Genomic DNA, 26,573 nt, shown 5'->3' with positions numbered 1-26,573 from the left:
ATAAAACTTTTCATTGAAATTTAAAAATGCTATTTTTGTAAGTGTTTTGTAAAAGGCAGCTTTACAAAACTTAATTTGTATTAATGCATGAGCATTCTTTTCAGATAAATCATTTTCCACATTGGTATACATAATAGTTTAGGGCATACTGCATACTAATTTTCTTTAATTTTATTCTGTTAGTAACATTTAGAAAATGTGTTAGCAACAAGACAGATGCAAATGTCTCTAGAGCCTCCCTGAGACATTGATATAGTAGTGTATACTAGCTAGTGCAACAGTTCTTTCAATCTGTTATAGTCCTTCCTCCCTCCCTCCCTATCCCTCCCCACCTCCCACAGGGAACAACATAAAGGTTACTCCCAATTATACACAATGAACTAATAAATGGAGACTTAACATATATTTCTCTTTAAACTTGCTAGGGAGTTAACAGGAGTTAAACTGAAAACTCAAGGAATTAGTTAAATATTTATAATATTTGTACCCATGATTTTTTCCATCTTTAATCTCAGTCCTTTTAGGCTCCACAGTTGCTGGCAATCACAATCAAACAACTTCAGATTCAGGTCTGAGTGTAGCACAGCAACATAAATATCTATCTTGGTGATGGAAGGCTTCTTAAATAAACTATAGCTTCTTCCTCTTCACGGAGGAATTATTGTAAAGTGGCTTTCAGCACAGACATCCAAACACTCTTGACTTCCAGTGGTGAAAGTAATGTACCCCTTGTAATCTATAAATTACCATGGGTTTCAAATGCAGATTTCAGTCTAAAATGCAGCCGAGGCTGATCTCTGAAACAAGCTGGAGAAAGACAGCCTCCACTTCTGCTGCCCTGGGCCCAGCACATGCAAGGGCCCGAGTCCTGACAAAGCCCCGGACTCTGTCTGATCCCCTGGGCCCAGCACCAGCCTTTACAAATGGTGGCTTCAAATCTCAATCTCTTTCCTCCAGGCTGGTGATGATATAAGGAAAATGTAATCAATCACTCAGAGAGGTTGTGTGAAAATGCTCAGAAGCCTCCCAGCTAGCTCCCAGGCTGCTCCCTGTCTTCCCCATCCCATCCGCCAACCAGAGGCTGCTCCCCATCTTTTCCCATCCCATACACCATTCTTTGGGCTGCTCCCCATCTGCCCACATCTCATCCCCATCAGCCATCACTCAGCTGCTCCCCCACCACTCCCTAGCTGCTCCCCATCCATCCCCCCCCCCGGCTGCTCCCTGTCTTCCCCCATTTCGTCCCATCCCCCCTGCCATCCTCTCGCTGCTCTCCATTTACCACTCTCCGGCTGCTCCCTGTCTTTCCCCATCCATCACCCCCCCGCTGCTCCCTGTCTTCCCCCATCCATCATGCCCCCCCGACGGATGCTCCCCTCTATCCCCCATCCCCAGCTTTCATCCCCCAGCTGCTCCCCCTCCATCATCCGGCTGCTCCGACTTTCCTCATCCACCACTCCCGGGTTGCTCCCCCTCTACTCCCCATCTGGGATGATTTAGTTGGGGATTGGTCCTGCTTTGAGCAGGGGGTTGGACTAGATGACCTCCTGAGGTCCCTTCCAGCCCTGATAGTCTATGATTCTATGATCTTCCCCCATCCCATCTGCCACCCCCCCGGCTGCTCCCGCTCAGCTGCTCCCCATCTTCCCCCATCCCATCCCCATCCCTGCCACCCCCAGCTGCTCCCCCACTTCCCGCACCGCATCCGCATCGCCCCGGCTGCTCCTCCTCCCCCTGCGGCTGCTCCGCATCTTCCCCCAGCCCAGCCCCCTCTGCTGCCACCTGCCCCCCGACTCTCTCGCTCCACCGCCCCGTCTTCCCCGTCCCATCCCCGCATCTGCCAGCCCGCGGGCTGCTCCGCCTCCTCCCCTTCAGCGCCGCCAAGGCCTCGGAGGCACAATCCCCCTCCCGCCCTTAACCTCGGGTATGGGCACAATATGGTCGCCGATGCTGGGAGACTTCAATTTCCCAACGCGCATGTGCACACAGTTGGCACGTGGGCATTCAGGGGAACCATAGGCGCAAGGTGCGCCTGCGCAACGGCAGGCGCTTGGTTCGGAGTCAGCGCCCGGCAAGGCAGCGTGTCGGGTTGGGGTGAGTGTCCGGCGCTGGCTGCTGCTGGGCGGTTCGGGGGCCGGGAGTGCGCGTGCATCCTGCCTGGGCCCCGGCTCAGTGAACGGGGCGGTGACCGGGAGCCCGCATCAGGGGGGGCCGGGCCTGGGTCGGGAGGGGAGCGTCAGGGCTGCCCCGACACCGAAGGAGCCAGAAGGGGAGGGGCAGGATCCTCCCGAACGCAGCCGTGTCCTGGGGGCGGATGGGCCAGGGGCCCCCACGTCCTGGCGCAGCTGCGGCCGGGCTCGGAGTGAGGGGGGAGCTGTGGGGCGAAGTCCTGGCGCGCAGGGGCACGGAGCGTGGGGTGGCCCCGGGCGGGATTGCCCGTTCCAGGCGCTTTCCGCTGGCTGCTGGGCTGAAGTGTTGGCAAAGCTGAGGGATGTTTACATGCAAACTCCGCCCCCTCCCTTAGTGCTGCGGGTGTGGGTCCGGGCGGGGTTGCTACCTGTTGCAAAGGTGTGGGGGATAATGGCTACAGCCAGGTGCCCCTGCGATTTCCACCTGCCCTGACAATGACAAGGTGCTGGCTGGAGCAGAGGTACACGGTTGAATTCCTTCCCCTGAAATTGAGGGGGATAGTATATCTGTGGCATTGGTAAAGTAGCCGCCTACCTCAAAGCTTGCAGCAAAGTCTTGCTATGCAGGGTCGGTTGTTTGGTGAGTCCTGGGCTTATTCTGAATCCTGTGTGGAGTATAATGTAGTGCCTTCGGGAGGTGGCAAAATAAGGTGATTGTATTGTCCTCATGCACTAATGCGATGTGGCGGCACAAATAGTGTGATGTCAAGATGCACTTTCACACAATAATATTGTTTTTTTCATGCTGAAGAAATGGGTAGCAAACCTTGAGAATCAGGACTATTTGGTTCTCCCCTTCCAGTCCAAGAACAGAGATGCTGTTCTTTTTTCTTTCATTGTACAATATGCCTAAAAAGGTTTGCCTCCCATGGGTATTTTAATGTTTGTAAAGCACTTGGTGTACCATCTTTACACTGATAACTCACAGGTCTACCTCTCAGCTAATGCGGTATCTTGCTTCATCTAGTCCTATCTCAGCTTGTTTTTCTGACATCTCTTCCTTGATGTCCAGTCATCATTTTACATTTTGTCTTTTTTCTCAGGTTCTCCCATCTGGCCATTTTCTTTATCAGAGTAGACAACACTGCTATTCTCCCTGTCACTCAGGTAATGTAGCTTTTAGGTGTCCTCTTTGACTAGGCCATTGTGTTTTTTTTATCTTGCTTTAAAAAAAAAAAATCTTTAAAATCTAGCCCCCCTACTCCCTAGTAAGTGAAGACTCATGAAACCCTCATCCTGACTTGATTGCTGTAACTTTTGCTTTCCTCCAGTCTATTCAGATTAAAGATAATTTTTCTGGTTCATCGTTCTGATCACATTGAATCCCTCTTTGAGGTGTCCACCTGCTCCCCATTGACTTCCACATCAAATATATGTTTCTTATTGTTACCTTTTAAGTCTCTTCATAACTTAGCCCCATCTCCTAACTGATTTAGTAACCTATTATGATGTCAGCCCCTGCTTTTACTCTGCAAGTGTTCCCATCCCTTATCACCCACCAATCAGCTGCTTGCTTAAACACCTCTATGCTTGCTGCCATGCTGCCCCTTATGCTTAAGGAAAACTCCCTGATGAATATCTGAAGAGCCACTATTTTATCCTTCATATCCTTCTTTAAGGCTGGTCTCTGCTGTGATGCTTACTAATCTCATCTTGCTAATCATGGCTAAGCAGATGACCAGCTGAGACTAATTTCTTTTCTTTCTTTTCTCTACTCCTTTACTTCCTATCTTTACCCTCAAAAAATAAAGTAAAAACCAACTGCAATCCATGTAACTAGCCAAGTTGTGACAGCATATTCATTGCTCGTTTGTTGTATCCACCCCTGCCCTTTTGTTTGTGTCTTTGTTTGTAAACCTTCGAGGGCAGGTATTCTTTTTTGTTTCTATTTCTGTATAATGCGCAGCATTATTGGGCCTCAGTCCTGAATGGGATCTTTGGGTTCTACCGTCATATAAGTAACTAATCATCATTGCCATTGGTTACAAAGTCTGATTGTAAGAAGAGATTGTCACCTCTTATTTAGTTTACTTTTATTTCTCCACATATGAAAAAATATTTTATTTTCCAGGTCATCGCTTTGATCCTTCTTGCCTCTTGGAAGGTGCCATGCAAATGCAGTTGGATGACTGATGACAGAAACTTGAATCAAAATGCCTAATTTCGAGCATCCAGAGTATCCCGAAGCTACCTTGCTTCACCTGGAAAGTATGGTGCCCTGTCGAGAATCCCAAGTGTCATCACTGTTGTCAATATTTGGAGAGGTAGCTCTTTCAATATTGTGTATTTGGGTAGATTTATAGATGCTTGTTTTTACGGACAGGCTGAAAACAAACTTAAATGTACTATTACTCTGAGCTAGGCTAGCTGTTTACATTGTAATTTGAGATCTTGTTTGATAAACTTGAAAACACAAGATCCTCTAGCTGCTGTAAGCAAGGGGGAGCTTTATAGCTATTTTTCCACTCCTGGCTGCTGTTAGTGGCTTTCCAGTACCAGTCATTCTTAGCTGCTGTGAGGTGTGATGGGAAAGATCCTTGCCTCTCTCACAACTCATCTTTTCTTGGGTGGTCCTCCCATATGGGTAACTCTGGTACCTGTCTCTGCTGTTGTGCCGGTAGCTTTCCCAACAGAAACAACATGAAACATGATTCTTGATAATTTCATTGCTGTCCATAAGGCTCTGGAATAGCTGCTATAAAACTGACCAGAGACGTGTTAATTTTTACTCTACTGGTGCTTGGCAAAGCTATTGCAGTGGCAAAGGCAATGGAGCAGTTTATCTGCAGACTCTGGGAAGGCAGCATGGTATCAATTTACATTCAGTTAACAATACGTAAATTGATGTTGATAGTTTGTCTGGTACTGCATTTGATTTTTACAAGGTGTAGTATATTTATAAAGCTTAAATACTGGATTTTGATGTATTTATTGTAGCTATAAAGGCTGGAAGCTTAATTTGGTTTTTAAACAAAAGCTTAAATTCTGCAGAATCTTTATGGCTTAGGCTGTCCCCATACTTTCCAGGGTAAACTTCCTGCTTGCCACTGGAGAGTGAATTTTTCAAGCATTGCCTTCAGAACATATTGAAGACTTACCTTTACTCAGGCACTCGTTTTTAAGTCATGACCTGAGTGCATTTAGTTTTTGTTATTCAGAAGATGTTTTCTCTGTTAACTTTGTCAGTTTGGGTGTCTTAGTTAATTTTAAAAAAATATGTACAGCTGCCTTAAAGCTACAATGGGCACATTTTGACAAAAAAAAAATACAATTCATTCTGAAGATATATTTGCTTCCAATCTTTCCCCTCTAATCTCAATTCTCTCATTTTTATTTTATTTTTTTAGTTTCTCCACACTTCCTCCTTTACATTCAATTAAACTGCTTTGGGTTATCCTTTTTAATCATAGGGACATAGGTTTTAACAGGAAGGTAAAATTTTCAAAGCACATAAGTGACTTAGGCTCCTAAGATACTTATGGTTTGGGTAAAATTTTAAATATCAGCAGCTGCGAAAATGGCTACTCAGGCTTTGGGAAACAATAGAAGAGCTTCAGATATTAATTTTTATTAGCCCTTAAAATGATTTATAATTTGATAAAGTTTACCTTGAGAAATATAGCATGAATACTGGGTAACAACTATGGTTTTAGGTATTATGGGTGAGGAGGCTTGCCCCCTCTCTGTCTTCCTCTCCTTCCATGTTCCAATATCTTCTGTCTTAGCCCTTCTGTAACTTGTATTTATCACTTCATAATTTGAGAAATTATACTTTTTTAGTTTTAAGCCTAAATTAACTGCTTTCCATTATAGAAAATATCAGGAGGGTGGAAGTTGATATTTAGCTTTTTGAGTCTAAAAGAGAGTATATCTACACTGCCAAAAAACCCCAAAAATGCATAGTAATACTCAGAGCCTGGGTCTACAGACTTGGACTCGTGCTACAGTGCTAAAAATAAAGGTGCAGACTTTCCTGCTTGGGCTCTGCAACCTGGGAAAGGGGTAGGTCTCAGGACCTGAGCTCCGGCACACCGGGAACATCTAAACTGCTATTCCCCATCATTGGAGATTTTTAAGAGCAGGTTAGACAAACACCTGTCAGGGATGGTCTAGATCAGGGGTCTCAAACTCAAATGATCACGAGGGCCACATGAGGACTAGTGCATTGGCCCGAGGGCCGCATTACTGACCCCTCCCCCCTCCCCGCCACCCTCGGCCCCGCCCCCACTCCAACCCTTCCATGGGGCCCCACCTCTTCCCACTCCTTCCCTGCCCTTATTCCAGCCCCCAGGGGGTGCAGGAGGGGTGTGGGGTGTGGCAGGGGCTCAGGGCAGGGAGTTGGGGTGTGGGGTGCAGGAGGGGGCTCAGGGCAGTGGGTTGAGGTGTGGGATGCAGGAGGGGTGAGGGGTTCGGCAGGGGGTTCAGGGCAGTGGGTCGGGGTGTGGCAGGGGGTTGGGGTGCAGGGTGCGGCAAGGCGCTCAGGGCAGGGGATTCGGCTGCAGAAGGGTTTCGGGGGGGGCGGGCTCTGGTCCGGCATGCACCGGGGGCAGGGCAGGCTCCCTGCCTGCCTGTCTGTCCTGCCCCCGCACTGCTCAGGGATGTGTGTATTGCTGTTGCTTCAGGCACTGCCCCCAGCATCTCCCATTGACTGGGAACGGGGAGCCACGGCCAATGGGAGCTGCTGGGGGCAGTGCCTGAAGCAACATCAACATACACACCAATGTGCCCCCCATTCCCCACGTTCCGGCCGCTTCCTGGCGCGGGGGCAGGGCAAGCAGGCAGGGAGCCTGCCCTGCCCCCGGTGCACGTCGGGCCAGAGCCACTCTAGGTAAACGCTGGGGGAGGGCAGGGGGAGTAGGAGATGCGAGGAGCTTGCGGGCCGCAGAAAATTACCTCGTGGGCCGCATGTGGTCCACGGGCCGTGTGTTTGAGACCCCTTGTCTAGATAATAATTAGTCCTGCCTTGAGTGCAGGGGACTGGACTAGATGACTTACTGAGGTCTCTTCCTGTTGTACACATCTATGATTCTATGATTTTTTTTTTTTTTTTTTTTTTTTTTTTTTTTAGTGCTGTAGTATGAGCCTGAGGCTGTAGATCTTGTTTTTTGCATTGTAGATGTACCCTTAAAGGACTAGAGTCTGACATCTTTACACATGTTGAATAGTACTCTGCAATTAGTGCCATCGTTATCAGTGGGACATCTTGACCAGTAAGCTACTACTCAACATGAGTAAGGGTGGCAGAATCCAGAACACTTTTTTGTCCCTAGAGAAGATTTGATCTAACTCAGGTTAGCTAACTTGAGTTAAAATCCCAGTTGTCATTTTCTTATGAGTTAACAGATTGAAGTAAAGCCAACAAACTACCTTGTCTTCACTAGAATTTTACCTCAGTTTAGCTAACTTGAGTTAAGAACACACCCTTTGCCTAATGAAGAGACAGCCTTAATGATCTGGGAGTTTCAGTGGTGGCATTAGGGCGTTTTTTGAACCCTGCTCTCAGGTTTGGAGGATCATAGAATCAAATTGAGAAAATACCATGTTGAATCTTAATTGGAGTGTTCTGTATTTGAGTCTCTTAATTTAAAACAAAGCTTTTCTTCTGGCAGTAAACGAGATGAGCCAAAGTTCTCTAAATCTCAGAAAAAAAGAGAAAGTTAGGTATTAAAATTTTTAAACTTTTTTTTCTAGCGTCAACATTTTAGCTTCCCATCCATCTTTATCTATGGACATACCTCTAGTGGCAAGACCTATGTGATGCAAACTCTTCTAGAAACATTAGAGGTAAGAATAAATTCTTAGAAATTCATAAAACACTTTGAACCAATGAGGAATTAAAAAAAGTTCCCAAACTAGCTACTTTAAATTTGATGGAGAATTGCAAGAACCATTTATTTTGCACCTATTTCTTGCCTGTTGTTCTTACAGTATCTCTTCTACTTATTGCTTGATTGCCACATAAAACAGCTTCTTTCTCATCAAGGGTGCCGCACAACATAATGCAAATTAAAATAGAATAAACTCATAAAATTCAAAATTGATAAAAGGAAATGTTCTGGAGTTGGTGGGTCCACTACAGAAAGATGGGTGAATGGTCATTAATAAAGGGCCAGTGTTGAACATAATAAGCCTGACTTGAAATTAAAAAAAACAAGCAAACAAAAATACACCTCTACCCCGATATAATGCTGTTCTCAGGAGCCAAAAAATCTTACGTTATAGGTGAAACCGCGTTATATCGAACTTGCTTTGATCTGCTGGAGTGCGCAGCCCCGCCCCCCCAGAGCACTGCTTTACTGTGTTATATCTGAATTAGTGTTATATTGGGTCGCATTATATCTGGGTAGAGGTGTACTTGGATTTTTTTTTTTTTTTTTTTTTTAAGTGGGGAGTGGTAAACTAAGATGGCTGTCTGGACTAATTGCAACAAAGACATCACTCACTGAACTGAGACAATCATTTACAGCTCACTTTTTTTTGAGCTGAGAAATTCACCTTTCAATTCATTTTATTTGCATATAAAATTTGTATTTGTATGCATTCTACAAATACTAATCCCAAAATGCTATTGGTTGTTGGCTATTTGTATTACAATGATGCCTAGAAGTCCTGATCGTGTTCAAAGCACCATTTCATTAGGTCTTGTACAGTATTTGAGTAACAAATTAATCATCTTGTAATCAGAAATGCATCATCATTCACCATTTTCTAACATAATTTACAAAAGTAAAAATTAAGAATCTGAATAACTCGTGTGAAGCCATATAATTGCTTAAATAAATATGGGGGGGGGGGGTAATATCCTCCTGGTTAGCAAAATGAAGTACCAAAATATACCAAGTAAAGTGAATGATTCTCTCTCTAGGAAAATTTCTAAAGTACAAATGCAAAACAAGATTAAAATAAATAATTTTAATCAAGTTTTCCTGTTCACTGATTTAATTCATTATTAAAATTAGGGCTGTCAAGCAATTAAAAAAATTAAAAAATTAATCACAATTAATCACACGATTAAACAATAGAATACCATTTATATAAATATTTTTGGATGTTTTCCTCATTTTCAAATATATTAACTTCAATTACAACACAGACTACAAAGTGTGCAGTGCTCACTTTATATTTTTTATTATATATATTTGAACTGTAAAAACAAGAGTATTTTTCAATTCACTTAATGCAAGTACTGTAGTGCAATCTCTATATCATGAAAGTTGAACTTAGTTGTAGAATTATGTATAAAAAATAACTGTATTGAAAAATAAAACAATGTTAAACTTTAGAGCCTACAAGTCCACTCAGCCCTACTTCTTGTTCAGCCAATCACTAAGACAAACAAGTTTGTTTACATTTGCAGGAGATAATGCTGCCCGCTTCTTGTTTACAATGTCACCTGAAAGTGAGAACAGGGTGTTTGCATGGCACTGCTATAACTGGCATTGCAAGATATTTACGTGCCAGATGCACTAAAGATTCATATGTTCCTTCATGCTTCAACCATCATTCCAGAGGACATGCGTCCATGCTGATGACAGGTTCTGCTCGATAACGATCCAAAGCAGTGCAGACTGATGCATGTTCATGTTCATCATCTGAGTCAGATGCCACCAGCAGAAGGTTGATTTTTCTTTTTTGGTGGTTCAGGTTCTAAAGTTTCCTCATCGGAGTGTTGCTCTTTTCAGACTTCTGAAAGCATGCTCCACACATCCCATCCCTCTAAGATTTTGGAAGGCACTTCCGATTCTTAAACCTTGGGTCAAGTGCTGTTGCTATCTTTAGAAATCTCACATTGGTACCGTCTTTGCATTTTGTCACATCTGCAGTGAAAGTGTTCATACAATGAACAACATGCTGGGTCATCATCTGAGACTGCTATAATATATGGCAGAATGCGGGTAAAACACAGAGCAGGAGACGTACAATTCATGGAAGCATGTCCTCTGGAATGGTGGCCAAAGTATGAAGTGTCATACAAATGGTTAGCATATCTGGCACGTAAATACCTTGCAGTGATAACTACGAAAGTGCCATGTTAATGTCTGTTCTCCCTTTCAGGCGACATTTTAAATAAGAAGCGGGCAGCATTATCTCTCTTCAATGTAAACAAACTTGTTTGTCTTAGCGAATGGCTGAACAAGAAGTTGGACTGAATGGACTTGTAGGCTCTAAAGTTTTATGTTGTTTTGTTTTTAAGTTCAGTTATGTAACATAAATCTATATTTGTAAGTTGCACATTCATGATAGAGATTGCACTACAGTACTTATTATGAGGTCAACTGAAAAATACTATTTGTTCATCCTTTTTACAGTGCAAATATTTGTAATAAAAATAATAGATCACTGTATACTTTGTATTATGTGTGGTAATTGAAATTAATATAATTGAAAATGTAGAAAAACATCCAAAATATTTAATAAATTTCAATTGGTATTCTGTTTAACAGTGCTAATAAAACTGGGATTAATCACAATTAATTTTTTTTGAGTTAATCGTGTGAGTTAACTGTGATTAATGGACAGTCCTAATTAAAATTGATGGTTTTAATCCCTTAGATTTTAAATCAGTGTGCCCTGATGTGCAGTTACACTGGTTAGCTATGTGCACAGCTAGCAGAGTGAGTCAGGATGACTTTTTTTTTTAAATTAACTAAATGTCTTGAAGCCCTATTGGCCATGTTGTTCACTGATTTATGGGACAATACAAAATATGGAGAATATTGACTTCAATAATGTAATCTAAATTATGATTAATTGTATCATTATAAACCTTCAGTTTTGGGTTTCAAATGTTATTTCCTGTTTGAATATGGAATTCAGTATTAGTTGGGTGTTAAAATTTAAGGTAGATGTAGACCTCTTGCAAGATAGCAAATGTATAAAGCTTAAATATTGGACCTTGATGTATTTATTTAACTTCCCAATAGACTGCCATAATTGAAAGCTCATTTTGCAAACCTGCTGTCGTGAGTTAATAAGCATGTTTTAAGGTTTGATTTGAACAATGTGATAAGGTAAATAAGATGTCATATAAAATATGAGCTTTGAAAATCTTGGAGCTAGGCCAGCCTAACTTTGTCCACCCTGTTGGCTTCTTTTATTGATTCCCCTCTTCCTTTACGTGACTTTTTTGTTTTTTGGTTTTTGTTTGGCTAAAACTAGGTATTGCTGAAGTGGACAAAGTTTTTCGAATACGTAACCATTACGTCCTTTTGGGTGTCTCCATACGTGAGGGACTCAGAACGTGTTCCATTAGGTCCAAAGTAGCCTCTACAGCTTGTCTGAAGAATATCTATGTTGCCAAGTTACTCAGGATGGCCACGCTGAATTGAAACCATACACTTAGATATATCAGTCACTTGACGTGACAACTAGATCTTTGTACAGCTTGCGAGAACAGTTCTTTAAATTGTCTTAAACAAATTCTCCTTTGAGTAGTGGTTACTGCTACTTAATCTCCTATGAGTGAGGCTCTTCTTTCCAATACTTTAAAAAGGAAATAAGGATGCTTCCTACTAAACATTGTTTGAATAGATTGTCAGCATGTATCTACACTTTCCCACATCCACCGAGCCTTTGATGTGGGTTCTAATGAAGTGGAATGACTAATGAGCTCAGTATGGGGGCTTCTATGTATAACCTTGCATGAGAGGTTTGGTTCTGCAAGGAATGTGTGTGTCCTAGTGACTACTGCTTTCCAGAAGGTTTTGATATTCAGTGAACAACAACATATGTTTCTTGAACCTATTTTAAGAGCTACAATTGCTACATAAGTAACCTTTCTTTCCTTACATACATGTGAGTGACAGAATAACAAAAATGGAACCAATGTTGTTGTTCCATTAAGGCAGATAACCTTAGCTTTTGAACATTAAAAAGATACTGCCAAAATTGACAGGCCTGAAATTTTACTTAGAAGTAGCAGTAAAATCACCCCTTTCTTTTTTCTTATTTTTAAAGCTGTTTTTAGTGCTGAGATCTCCCCTCCCCCTCCCCCCCAAAGTAATGGCTGAAGCAGTGGAAGAAATCACAAAACTTGAACTCTTCTGCTGTAAACAAAATAAGGAGAGCTCTGGGTTTTCATACAGTATAGGACATGTGTTCCGGTGAAGTTTGTACATAGATTGTGCTCTCTCTCTAATTGGACAGTTTTGTTCCTCTGACCAGTCATGGAGTCCGGGTGGATTGATTTAAATTGTCAAGTGCAAAGCCTCAATTTAAATTTGTTTTAATCAGTTTTTCCATTTGTACTTCAGTTATTTTCTAAAGAGAGGTGCATTCTCATTGGTTGACATAACCATGTTGTTTTACAACCAAATAGAGCCTTAACACTACATTTGGTTCTTCTTTTTGCTACCTAGGAGGGTATGCTGTAACTGTGTACATTTATTTAACAAGTTATATATCTTATTAATTGCACATTTTAGTATGTTAGAAAATGGTGAATGATTTATTGCTTATTTACTAGATAATTAACTTTTTGCTCATGATTTGTGTCAAGCTGCATTAGGATGGTAAATGGAGTTTAATTAAACACACAACAGCATATAAAACTTATTTTTTATTAAACAAAACCTTAAAAGTTTTGGATACATAAACTTCTCTAGTCAAAATATGTTTCACATTTACAACTAAATGATTTATTAAACAGAGGGATTAATGGTAGTCCGTGAATTAAACTGATTATTTCAGGTCAGCCTAGAAAAATAATATACCTAATAGGCTGACGTATTGTGCTACATTTATGAAGCTTGGCTATAAAAGTTAGATGTTTTCCCCCTGATTCTTTCTTTATATAGAAAAGCAGTCTTCAACTCAGTTTTTCATAAAGGCTCGTGGATTCAGAATATCTTATTTTTTATTTAAATGTTTTAAGAAATAATAAGTCTAGGCCTTTAAATATTTTGTTTTTAAATTCACATTTCATTTTAAACAGGCTTATTTTTTAAAAGAACTTCATATGATTTTTTTATTGTGTTGTTTAAATTATCATTTTTTATAATCCACTCTGAAAGGCGTTAAATATGCAAACAACCTTACGGAAATAAGAATCTTATGTATTTCAATGCTTTGACTACACAGGAATGAGCACACAGAAGTAGTAAGAGTTGTGTACTGTGTTCACACAGACCTGCAACCCAAAACAAACTGATAAATCTAAATTGTAGCATAACAGCCTTGAAATGTCAATATAAATAATGCTGTAAGGTGATCTCAGGGCTTCTGTTAATGAAAAGTGTTGCAGAAATTGATTTGAGAAATGAAGTGAGGAGATGGGAACCTGAAATAGTGAAGCACAGGTTTTGCCACAGTAAAAGCTCATGGCAGGAATGTATTTGAATACACATCATGCTATATGTAACGCTTCCAATCATCAGCTCATTCTCACCGATAAATTTATCAATGCATGCTCCTGACAGTGCATTGGACGTAAATATCAACATCTTGTCTCAAGAGTGTATGTGGAAGTTGCATATTTTTTTCCTATTTAAACTAATTCCTAAATTTTTTTTTTTTACATGAAACTTTACTGTCGAATGGAAGTCTGAGGCCCAGCCTGAGTCAGATACTTTTGACCCAGTAATGTGTAATAGATTAAAAAAAGGTTTTGATCAAAAATATCTTTCATTTTCTTCTTGTGAGTTATTCTGAAGAGGGGTTTTTAAACATAAACATAATTTACACTGAATATTTCATATTAGTAACTCTGTCACAAGATAATATGGTTAAAAATCTGTTTACTTGCCCTTTATGGTATGTAAAATTTTGAATTGCTAAAAATATGATGATCCATTATTGATCATATTTCTGTAAATACTGGGTCCTGCTGATGGCGATGCAGTTTATTCCTATGTCTGTTTTTGGGAGCAAAGAAATTAGAATATTGAGCTCTGATTTTTAACCGTTTGGATTATTTTTTATCATTTGTATTTCTTTCAGTATAACTAAATTAAATTGTCTGTCTGTCTTTTCTCATTTTTTAGCTTCCTCATGTGTTTGTGAACTGTGTTGAATGCTTTACTTCAAGGCTGCTTTTAGAGGAAATTTTGACTCAGTTGCAGAGCCTTTCATCTGAAAATAAACACGGTTCTCATGTGCCCTGTGACACATTTAATGACTTTGTACGTCTGTTTAAGCAAGAAATTATTACTCAAGATCTACAGAATCAAACAGTATATATTGTAAGTAATTTAACTTGCATGTTTCTCCTATTTTTATTTTGTTTAAATGTATTTATCAGAGTTCCTTTATGTATGAAAATATAGGTGTTGCTCATCAGTTTACATAGGATTTCTGTCTTGTACTGTATGTGCCTGATTCAAAGATCATTGAAATTAATGAAATTCTTTCAGTTGATTTCATTGGGGTTTGCTCAGGCTCTATATGCCTATTTTTATAAAACCATTCACATGCAAATACTAATAGTAGATCGTGCTAAATAGTTAACTAAGCAACATTTTAACAAAGGTTGCCAGTCGAGAAAACTGAGTTGATTTATAATTAGGTAGAGAGTCAACCTCACAAATCTCTTTTGGGAGATAGTTCTACTAGAGAGAACCCGAATAGGGGAAGCTATATGTGGAGTACCCAAGTGGAGAGGGTAGCTAGGCTAGCACAGGTTTAATCTAGAGGTCATGCTGATTGGTTCGCTTATAAAAGGGCTGTTGAACTCTCTTCAATCTCCAGTAGCAAGATTTAAAACTCAATTCTTACCTGTAAAGGCAGCCAGTGTGGAGAAAAGTAGAGCAATGAAAAGTTAACTCAACAAAATTTTGTTGATCATGTGAACAGTGGGTGGAGGAAGAGGTCCAGCAGAAATACTATAGTTATATTCCAAGTGAAAAATAATGCATAAAGCATAGTTGTAGTAGCAGAGAACTTGAAATAATATAAATAGTGGACACACTCTCCAGAATGTATTTTCTTTGGGGGAAAAGGAACTAAAGATTTGTTAAAGGAGGCCGAATTGACCATGTGACTAAAATTGAAGGTGTTCAGATTGCAAGTTTGATGCCACCGGAAGACTTTTTTTTAAATATTCCCTCTAACCAGTTGAGTGTGGTGTTTTGCCTTACTTGAAGTCAAGTAAGGAAGAAGTAAACAAGCATGTTTAAACATCTTCAGGTAATTTTGCAGGCACAGCTAAATGTTTTATATTTTTTTCAAAATACATACAGTATTGAGTTGATGAAATTCATATTCTGTTTAGTGACTGCCTTAATATCTTGTAACTTTATACAGGAGTGTTTTGAATAAAGTTTGAATATTTAAAGAACATGGAAGTTTAGTTAACTTTTTTAATAGGTAGTTACAAAAGTAAAACAAATATTCTTAAATATGATGTTCCAGGGAATTTTACAAAACACCATTGCTTTCATATTGGTATATGACTTAGAGGGGAAAATGCTTGATTTAAATATCCGTAGGAACATTTTACATTTTATTTAGCATTACTGTCCCTCAGAATATTAGAAGTTACTTGAAAATTGATGTTGGAAGACAGGGCATTAAATACTGTGAAATGATCAATTGTATTGGGTAAAATGTTGCTAGATGAGAAGAATTAAGTGTTAAATTAGCGTTTTTCAACTCTGTTGTTCATGGAAACAGACAGGAATTGGGGCAGAAATCAATTTATGGGAATTAACCTGTCTCCTCTGGATTTATTAAAGGATGGTTTAAATTGAGATTGATGAAAGAACTGTATACTGGTAGCATAAACTGGCAAAACTAATTTTATTCTATTTCATTTCTGGGATAAATAATTTAAAATATTTCAGCCCTCATTAAGTCAGAGAAAATTAAGATAAATGGTTGCTCTCAGGCAAAGACTTCTAAATGTTTTTTAATCCAAGAACAGGTACTGAGCATGAAGACAAAATGATTTGTTCTACCTATTTGAAAGATGGTGCTGATATGACTTGTATTTATTCTTACATTTAGAATTAGTGTTGTTCTTTATAATGTATTTTAACAATGAAATTGTAAAAACATTAAAAAAAAAAAAAAAAAAAAAAGCTAAAACATCTAGCAAAAGTTTATTCTATATTGCTTACTGGTTGGCTTCATAACATCTGCATTTATAGGCTGGCTGTTGGTACTTGAGTGTGTGGGTGATGAGCCACTAGAGGTGCACCAACAACTACACCTCTACCTCGATATAACGGAGCCAAAAAATCTTACCGCGTTATAGGTGAAACTGCATTATATTGAACTTGCTTTGATCTGCCAGAGTGCGCAGCCCCGCCCTCCTGGAGCACTGCTTTACTGCGTTATATCAGAATTCATGTTCTATCGGTTCGCCTTATATTGGGGTAGAGGTGTACTAGCATACAACTGGCTATGTCATCACTATATATTATCTGCTACAAAAAAACCTAGTCTGATGTGGTGGTCTGTGTGGTTTTTTTTTGTGTGTACTACTGTGCCAGAAAAAAATAAGTTCGAAGAGGGAATCTCTTCAGTATAATAGACAATGCTTAATATTTTTATTAATAGTTTAGTAAGTCAGTTTGGGATGTTAGCCTTTGGGTATGTATTATGGTGCAAAGAGGCCATATAGAAAGTGACTTGGAGATTCATTTATATATCTTTTCAGTGACTGGACCCTAGCTGTGCATTGTTAGAAGCTATACATCGCTTAGTCATAACTGAAAAAGCCAAACCAATCAATTTGGACGTGGATTTGGACAAAGGCATTCCAATTTGTTTGCTTCCAACTTTATTATTTTGTATTACAGTGGGACCTAGGAGCCCTGGTCATAGACCAGGAACCTATTGCACTAGGCACTGTACAAACATGGAACAAAAAGCTGGTCCCTGCTCAAAAGAGCTTACAATCTAAGTATAGGACAAGATACACATGGAAATAGTCAGCTGCGGGAGTACAAATAAACTATGAGACAGTATTGGTTAACATGATATGCCATAGTCTCTTTACACTAGCAGCCTATGGAAAACAGTTGCTTAATACATGCTTAATTCAAGTTTTTAGAAGTTTGATGATAAACTTTTAACAGTTACATGGGAATTTGTTAAAGGACCACTAGTGAATATCTGGCGAGTTAAAAATGCATGCGTTCCCTCTGTAAGGAATTCCGATTAAACTCGAGCAGTTAAGGTATCTGTTCTGGGAAACCTGGAGTTCTGGTCCAATCACAGACTTCAGCCTGGAATCTTGGGATAATGTAATCTTTAGTACTTGAATAAAACAGATTCCAATAACAGGAGCCTTTGTAACTGGGGTACTGCTGTATCATGTCCATCCCACTATTGTGTGACCCTGAAGATTCATGTCTTTCAATGGTTTGGAAAAAAAATCAAAAACAAAACTTTTTGAACAAAATAAACCCATTAATGAGAACAGAATCATACAGTCCTCTACAGATCTGTAATATAATTACAGCAACAATAATCCAAAAGAAATAATCAACTTGGATATCGATAGTTAAATTCAGCATAGTAAGTGGAACATAAAATAAACCTATGTTTTCCCTCTTTTATTCTTCAATCAAGGTAGTAACTGTGTGAAGCTTAAGAATTCTTTAATGAATTATAACCAGCAGTATTTTCACTCTGGGTAAGGCCTCCATTCCTCTCTTGAGGATATAAAATATAGTAATTGTTTATCTGCAGTTGTCCCCATTTAAAAAGTTGATATTTACTAATAGTTACCACATATATATATATTTTTTTTTTGTTATTTCTTGGAGCAGTATTGGGCTTCCACATAATAATAATACAAAGAATCTTGTAAATCTCTGGACATAATTTTTGAGGACAAAATACATTATCACAGAAGAAAATTAGACTCTTTACTCCTGAGGGAATTCTGCGCCAAAAATGTAAAAATTCTGCAACAAAATATTTGAAAATTCTGCATTTTTATTTGTCAAAATAACACAATATAATCGTGCCAGTTTCAATTTTTTTAACAGGTTTCAGAGTGGAAGCCTGTTAGTCTGTATCGGCAAAAGCAACGTGGAGTCCTTGTGGCACTTCGAAACTAACAAATTTATTTGGGCAAAAGCTTTCGATTTGTTAGTCTCTAAGGTACCATAAGGACTCCTCGGTGTTTCAATTATTTTGGTAACTTGAAAAATAGATTTCTTACTAGGCATATTAATACAGAACTTTGTGTAATTCAGTTAAATTACAATACAGAACTGCATTTCCTGCCTCTGTCAGAAGCAGTGCAAAGGCTTGGGGGAGCCTGGAGTGAACCTGGAGGGTGTTGGGTGTCGGTAGGAGATTTTTCTTTGGGGTGAGGAGGGATTGTTAGGGTGTTGGGATGTCTCCCCCATGCAGACTCTGGCTGACCCCAAGCCTCTTCCATTGTTAGGCACATCTGCCCTGTCCCCGCATTCCTCATCCCTCTGGGTCTCTGTAGCCTCCCTTCCCCATCCCCAGGCTCAACGCTGTCACCCCACTAGCTGTTGAGCCCATTCTCCAGACTGTCCCCCCAACTAGCCCTTCTGAACCCTGGTCTGCGACCCCTCCCCCCCAGCAGCCCTGTGTGCCCCACATTGTCCTAACCTCACCCTGTGGGCAGGTGCTGTGATGAACTTCTCCTGCTGCGGGAATTCTGCAGCAGTGAGCATAGAATTTTTGTATTTTCCCTCATAAAATTCATTTTGCCAAGGTGCTTCAGTTCTGCCTTTTGCCCACCAGAGGCTGCTGTGACTCTAGAACAGCCATCATGAAGGCAGCTGGCTGGTCTGGTGCCCCAGTGGCCTCTGGTGGGCAAAAGGCAGAACTGCAGCACATCTTAGGCAACAGATTTTATGTGGGAAAATACAAAATTATGGGAGACAGAGGAATTCTGTGCATCCGCAGATATGCAGAATTTCCCCAGGAGTATCTCTTTATGAACCTCAGAAGGATAGCTAAATTGAGGTACTGCTTAATTTTTTTCAAACACATTTATTAGTAAAAGGTAATCTTGGTTGGAAAAAATTATTCTTTTATAATAAACATATTCATATAGTATTCTAATAATGTATGGGATATTTAAATCTTTTGAAGTAACATAATGCTGGATAAAAATGGAGCTTTTAATTGGCCGTTACCAATGTCATGGCTTTATGAATAATACTCAGCTAAGTCACTCATGCCGTAAGTCATGACAAAGTTGGTTTCTAGGGGCTTATCACTTTTCTTGGGTGGCTGAACTGCTAAGGCTGCTCCCATCACCCTTGAAAGAGTAATCCCCCAGACTTGCTCTGTTTGTGTCTTATTGCTTAAGTAGCTTTCTTTGACGTCCAGAGGTATGGGTGAAATGTGGCTCCATCAGCTGGACTAGAAAGTTTTTTTTTTTTTTTTTAAATTCCACATAAAAGGGCAGAATAAAGTTGACTATATAATAAAATCCTTGTTTGTTAAAAGGTGCTGGATAAAGCAGAGCAGCTGAGGGAAATGGAGGCAAATATGTTGCCAGGGTTTCTTAGACTACAAGAAATGGTAAGTAACTGAGTAAAGTATTTTTAATGTATATTTCATAGAAGTTAAAGATAAATACTGTCTAGATGATGTAATACCATGTCTCACTACCAGTGAACTCCCTAGAGAAGTGTGGGTATAACTTTTTTTTTTTCCTTCTGAAAGTTGTAATTTTTTTGCAGAATTTTGGTCAGTGGCAGAACTCAAATCAGAATTTAAACATCACAGTCTTTCTTCCTGTGCTCTGTTTTATTCCATTTAATAATATGTTGCCCTGTAAATCAGCTCTTTTATGCATCTTTTGAAGCTGCTTCCACTGTACACTGCATCTTCTAAAATATGTATTGCTTTTTGAGATTATTACAAAATTCTACCACTCTTCATCAAGGTTTTTTAATAATTGCCAAAGCAAGTATAAAATCTTGGAAGGACTGTAAGCTATATAAGGAGCAACTTCTAACTGAAAAAAAAACTTAGCATAGCTCAGTTCCTACTGTCTTTGATTAAACAGTAGCACATTCTTAAAGCTTGGCAACTGGCTGTGTGGGGGGTGCAAACCCTCCTGAAACAGCTGCTTTAGTGGGAGCTAAACCCAAGTGTAGCGAGGGTGGGGTTGGACAGATGAACCACATTCCCAGGTGTTTGTTTTCTTGCAATTTCTCCAACAGTGTCTGAGAACCCTTTGTGATGGCCCTCCTGGAGACTGGTGCAGGGACTCTTGGATCATTGGTTATGCAATTATGGCTAGCCCTGTTTTCGTCACCAGCAGGGGCTCTCTGACTTTTGGTGTGTGTGTGTGATAGCCTCTTAAGAGTCTACCCTGTTGCAATATGGCAAAGGCGTTACTCTTTTGGGATTTTGTTTGGGATCGGAACAGAATATATTTTTCTGCTGCTCTTGCTTCTGATTTAGGAAAGGACTGGACTTGAGTTAAAGCCCATTGAAGTTAGTGGGAGCCTTTCCGTTGTCTGTTGGGCTGTGTTGTTTTGTGAAAATGACTTTTCCACTGGCGGTGGAAAGCTGTAGCATTTTGATGTGCTTGAGTTAGTGGATGGGGCAGTTTGTAGCTATATGTTGATCTTGGTGGCAAGACACTTCTGTGGGTGCGTGTCAGTGTCACTCACTTTCTGCCTCATGTTTTCTTAGCAAATAACTTGTTCAAAGACCTTGTGTAAAATAAATGAAAAATGTGGTGATTTACATTTTAATATTTTTTTAATTGATTAATTTGCAGCAGTAGAGGTTGATTAGAGAAGCATATCAATCCTCTTGCCTGTGGTGGGGCAATATTTAGGTGATTCATAAGCAGTGGAAAATAAATAGGTTGTTCCACCTTTTCCTTGAAGAATATATCTTTGTGCAAGATGGAAACTGTATCCTGAATCATTACATATCAGCCTATTGTAAATCTGTTTTATTATTTTTGAAGCTACCAAGAAACAGCAATGTATGTAAGGAAGAACTGTGTGCTCTATGCTTTTCCTGATAATCTATGTGCCAGTATTCTGTTGCACTTTCTGGAATCCATGTGCCACACTACTTTTCTGTTGTTTACTCACATCAGTGGTTTTTAATTTCTGGTGATTTTTATATTGTGGAAGTAACCTAAGGAAACAAGCTTTTTTACTTTTAAACTTATGGGCTGCTTCAGAACTCTGAAATCTCTTCACGGAAGAACCATACTTGAAGGCCTCGCTCTTTACTGCTGAGTTTATAGTACAGTTGCAAAAAGACCTGCAGAGATTAAAGAATGTAGCATTATATTTGTATGGTATAAGCTCAGAATATTTTGAGGATTGATCGGTTTACCTTAACCATGTAGTCTTAAAGATGCCACAGGACTGTTGCTTTTTAAAGACTAACAAATGTATTGGAGCATAAGCTTTCGTGGCTGAATACCCACTTCGTCAGACACATGTAGTCTTTGTTCACTGAGCAAAATCTTTCCTAACAGTAATGATAGATGAAGATGACCCCCACAAGGATGTGTGGAATAATGGAATTGCACATTCTATTAAAATTGTATATTATAAAATGTGAATACGCTAGCCTGTTTTTCTCTTTAAAGTAAGCTCTCAGATATTTAAAAAAATAAATAAATGGGACATCAGAAATATTTTTCTCATTCTTAAATAAATTGTGGGAACTGTGTAAAATAATATTTCCATATGAAAAATAAGTAATTTGTTACCTATAGACCCAACTTAATATTAAGTTGGACCTTGCATATTGCCACAGTCTTTGCTGAAGTGATGGTATAGTTACTTACCAGGCATAACCACATTTAAGATTGCAAAGCAATCAATTAAGTACAGAGCTAACTTTGTAGTGGCATGAGTCAGATGACCTTTATAAATTAAGCCTGAAGTGTGTTCCCTTCACAAAATATTGGTCCTCCTTTACCTCCTCAACTCTTACTGTACAATCTCCTAATGAAATTCTGGATTTAATTATTGAAGTGAAATGTTGGCTTAATTTTGGGAAGGGAAGCAACTTCATATTGCCTGGTATCCCAGGTCTCTAGTAGCTTAAATGTCAATTAAATGGCAAGAGATATACAGGAATACCAGATAATTATGAAAATCTGCAAATGTATGAGCTCCTTGATTAGGCCACCAAAAGACTTATTAATATGCTAATAATTTGTTAAACACTAAATTTGATGAAATTCTTCAAATGAAAAATCCTAACAGTCATTCTTCTGATTAATATTTTAACATGCAAGGTGACCTTTTCCCTCTTTCTCTCTTACAGACCGACAGAAATGTCACTGTTATTTTCCTTAGTGAAATTGTGTGGGAACTGTTTCGTCCAAACACTGGATGCTTGGAGCCATTCACCTTGTATTTTCCTGACTACAGCATAGGTAATTTAATTGTTTCTACTTTTGTTGTTGTTGAATGAATAATATTAGTACTTTGCATAAAGGACTAAGCATTTCAAACACTTAGTTTTTTGTTAAGCAGTGAGAGTAGGTTGAAGCTTCAGCTTTAAACCAGTTAGAAAATGTGACAGTGGTGTATGCTGGTTACTAGAATCCAGAAGGCAGTGTAACTATACGTGGCTTTGGTAAAATTACAAGCTCTATATTCCCAATCACCCTCTACTTAGGATTCAGAGACTCCCTCCCTCTTATTCATCTAGATTTCCAATACAGATCCCCTGTCTCAAACCACACCCTGCATGCTAACTAGTGAACTACACAGCAGGGTCAGAGACTCCAGCCTTCTCCTGTCTTCCATTTTCCTCTAGGGAACACCCATCACACATTTTGCTTTTGCATGCAGTCTGAGAACATACCACCCCTTATCTATTATGCCACTTTAGTCTGCAAAGCCCAATCTTCCTCATCCATTATGACTAGAAATCCCATTTTACTTCTTTAAGAATTGTTTCTGGGGATCCCCATTAGTGAGATGCACATGGCCCTCATAGGAAGAGCTCAGCCAGCTGATGGAAGTACAAGAGTCTCTTTGGAGATCTGAATTTCTCCCCCACAGCTGTGGTTAGCTGTAGATGTGGAGGCTATTTCTATATCCTTTGCCATTTTGGCAGCATATTGTTTAAAGCTTTCCTTGTAATTAGTTGTCAGTAAAGTTAGTGTGATTTAGCGTTGTGATGGTATTTAAGTTTAGGTGTGTGGGTTGGCTTTTTTTTATTTTATTTTTTAATTTTTTTTTATGTTGAGGCAACCAGACCATTTTTGGTTCTGTTACCCCTACTGATAGGGTTTTGTTTTTGCTGTTGTTTTGGGTTCTGTGGTACAGCTGATATCATTGTTTGGCTTGTGCTGCACTTAATTTTTAAAATTATGATTAGTACAATAAGGCAATCGCCAGCTTTTTGGGGAAAAAAAAAATCAAACTTGTTTATATCTGAACAGGAAACCTCCAAAAGATTCTGTCCCATTATCATCCTCCAGAATATTCTGCTGATTTCTATGCTGCGTACATTAATATTCTTCTTGGTGTCTTCTACACAGTCTGCAGGGACTTGAAAGAGCTTCGACATCTGGTGAGGGATCCTCTAGATTTATTTTTCTTGTCCAAAATCTCAAAGGCTAGATTTATTGTTCAGTTTGGATAGAGAGCATGTCATAAGCATATTGCATCAAAAGGTCCTGGGCTAGTTTAAATCAGTTAATGAGGTATGGGTGGCCTCATATCCCTGGGGGCCTGCACCAGCCTTGTTTCCAAGGAAGACCTCACCAAAGCTGTAAAGAAACTGATGTTAAAAGAAAAAAGAAAAGTCAGTCTGGCAGGAAGAAATACTACTCACCACCTATTTGACATTTTAAGTAAGGCTTTTGAGAGGCAGATGACTAAAAATGAAAAGGGATGATTACCTGGATATTTCCTGGAGATAAACAGTCTGCATTGCTTTCTTCAAATGAGATGCACTATTTTTCCAGTCGATGTGTGTCATGTTCATTTGCTGTATACAGCAAAAATAGCTTTGTTAGTGTAAACTCTAAAAAAGGGTTTAACCTATAGAAGAGTGGAATTCAACTTTGAATAGTTGAATAGAGTCACACACCAAATAATCAATGTGACATCCTGATATTGTGAAATATTTGCATTACCATGATACAGAATTATCTTCTAGTGATGTAAACCACACACTGCAAAGCAAGGATATTGCACGGTGGTTACTTTGTGATACTCCATGACTATTTAACAGAATAATCAGTAATGAATTTCATCTATTAATGAATTTAATCTAGTTCTTTTTTTAACCCTGTTATAGTCTTGGCCTTCACAACATCCTCTGGCAAGGAGTTCCACAGGTTGACAGTGTTGTGTGAAGAAATACTTCCTTTTGTTGTTTTAAACCTGCTGCCTATTAATTTCATTTTGTGACCCCTAGTTCTTGTGTTATGAGAAGGAGTAAATAACACGTCCTTATTTACTTTTTCCACACCAGTCATGATTTTATAGACCTCAATCATGTCCCTCCCCTTAATCGTCGTCTTTCCAAGCTGAAAAGTCCCAGTTTCATTAATCTGTCCTCATATAGAAGCGGTTCCATACTCCTAATAATTTTTGTTGCCCTTTTCTGTACCTTTTCCAATTCTAATACCTTTTTTGAGATGGTGTCACTGCATCTGCACTCAGTATTCAAGATATGGGCGTACCATGAATTTATATAGAGCAATATATTTTCTGGCTTCTCTATCCCTTTCCTAAGGATTCGCAACATTGTTAGCTTTTTTTGACTGCTGCTGCAGATTGAGTGGATGTTTTCAGAGAACTATCTACAATGACTCCAACCAAGATCTCTTTCTTGAGTGGTAACAGCTAATTTAGACCCTGTCATTTTACAGTAACTCCTCACTTAATGCTGTAGTTATGTTCCTGAAAAATGCAACTTTAAGTGAAACTATGTTAAGCTAATCCAATTTTCCCCACAAGAATTAATGTAAATGGGTGTGTGTTTGTGTGTGTTAGGTTCCAGGGAATTTTTTTGCCAGACAAAAGGCATTATATAAATTTTAAACAAGCAATTTAATACTACGCGGGGGGGGGGGGGGGGGAGTAGTGTGTACATGCTGTGTGTTTACAGACATACTGTACATACAGTACTATAGTTGGGAGGTGCCCCTGCCTTATCCTACACAGGCACAGCCCACTGGCACTGGAGATGAGGCAGGCAATGAGGCAAAAGGTGCTGTAGGCTAGGAGAAGCATATTGCGCAGCAATGGCAGCTTCCCCTACTCTGCAAGCACCAGGGGTTGGGGGGGGGAGGAGGCTCAATCCCCAGCCCGCCTACTCCCCGCCTTCCCCCAAGCCCCCATCCTTGACCTGCCCCTTAAACATCGCAAGCCAGCTGATTGCTGCTGGCAGGAGGGAGAGGGAGCCTGCATGCTGAGTCCTCGCTCCTCCCTCCTGCCTGGGGCAGTCAGCTGGCTTGTGATGTTTAGGGGGCAGGAGGAAGGGGGGAGGAGCGAGGACTTGGCACACAGGCTCCCCTTCCCTCCCCCCCTGCCCAGGGCAATCAGCTGGCTTGTGGCACTGGGGAGGGAGGGGGAGCCTGCACTCTGAGTTCTCACTCCTTTTCCCCCCTCCCTCCTGCCCCCGAAACACCGCAGGCCAGCTGATTGCCTCGGGGGGGGGGGGGGGGGAGAAAGGGGAAGGCACTGATTGGGCAGGTGGCACTGTGGGGAGGCTGCCAGCTGTGGAGAAAGCAGGCAGCCGAACAACACAAGAGTGGAGCATTGCACAACTTTAAATGAGCATGTTCCCTGATTGATCAGCAACGAAACAACCTTAACTGGGATGACTTAAAGTGAGGAGTTACTGTATATGTAGAGTTGAGATTGATAAATGCAAACTAGAAAACAGATTTGAATTTCACCTGCCATTTTGTTGCCCAGTCACCCATTTTTGAGAGAGCCCTTTGTAACTCTTTGCAGTCTGCTTTTGACTTAACTGTCTTGAGGGCTTCCTTAGCCGAGGGTCACTGAGGGGAAGTTCCAGACTTCTTGCTTGCACTTGCAATAAACTGGTGCACCTGAACCTTAAAACATTAAATCTCATAACATCCATGTTAAGTACCGTAGCTAGTATAGCAAGTAAAAGCCAAACATTTTTAAGAGTCATGAGTGCTCGATGCCTCTGAATGTAACTTTCAAGTCAAGCAGCTATGTCTGAAGGCATCCCAATTTGAAAAATTGGGCCCAAATGACTTGCTCAGGCAATGTGAGTCATTAGGAGAGCAGGCAGCAGACCCCATGAGTCCTGACGTCCAGCCTTATCCTCTTACTTCTAGACACACTGCATAGTCTGCCTGATAGCCTCTAACAATTGTAGTTTAACTGTATGTTCAAAAAGAATAGGAGTACTTGTGGCACCTTAGAGACTAACAAATTTATTAGAGCATAAGCTTTCGTGGACTACAGCCCACTTCTTCGGATGCATACAGAGTGGAATAAATATTGAGGAGAGAGA

At 40.0% G+C, this 26,573-nt stretch overlaps 1 protein-coding gene across 1 annotated transcript in view; it reads left to right on the top strand.

The window, feature by feature from the left end:
• Nucleotides 1–1,965: 1,965 nt before the first annotated feature.
• Nucleotides 1,966–26,573, top strand: part of ORC5 (origin recognition complex subunit 5) — a gene marked incomplete in the record, with an annotated part of 142,950 nt that continues 118,342 nt past the window's right edge. The window contains 7 exon segments of the mRNA XM_034766173.1: nt 1,966–2,094; nt 4,261–4,453; nt 7,881–7,973; nt 14,171–14,368; nt 19,572–19,646; nt 22,380–22,491; nt 23,509–23,639. Coding sequence (XP_034622064.1) covers nt 4,343–4,453; nt 7,881–7,973; nt 14,171–14,368; nt 19,572–19,646; nt 22,380–22,491; nt 23,509–23,639 — 720 coding nt within the window.

The sequence above is a fragment of the Trachemys scripta genome, chromosome 1, assembly GCF_013100865.1.
Source record: "Trachemys scripta elegans isolate TJP31775 chromosome 1, CAS_Tse_1.0, whole genome shotgun sequence".
Classification (NCBI taxonomy): domain Eukaryota; kingdom Metazoa; phylum Chordata; order Testudines; family Emydidae; genus Trachemys; species Trachemys scripta.
The sequence above is the reverse complement of the archived record's forward strand: the minus strand, read 5'-3'. Positions and strand labels throughout refer to the sequence as shown.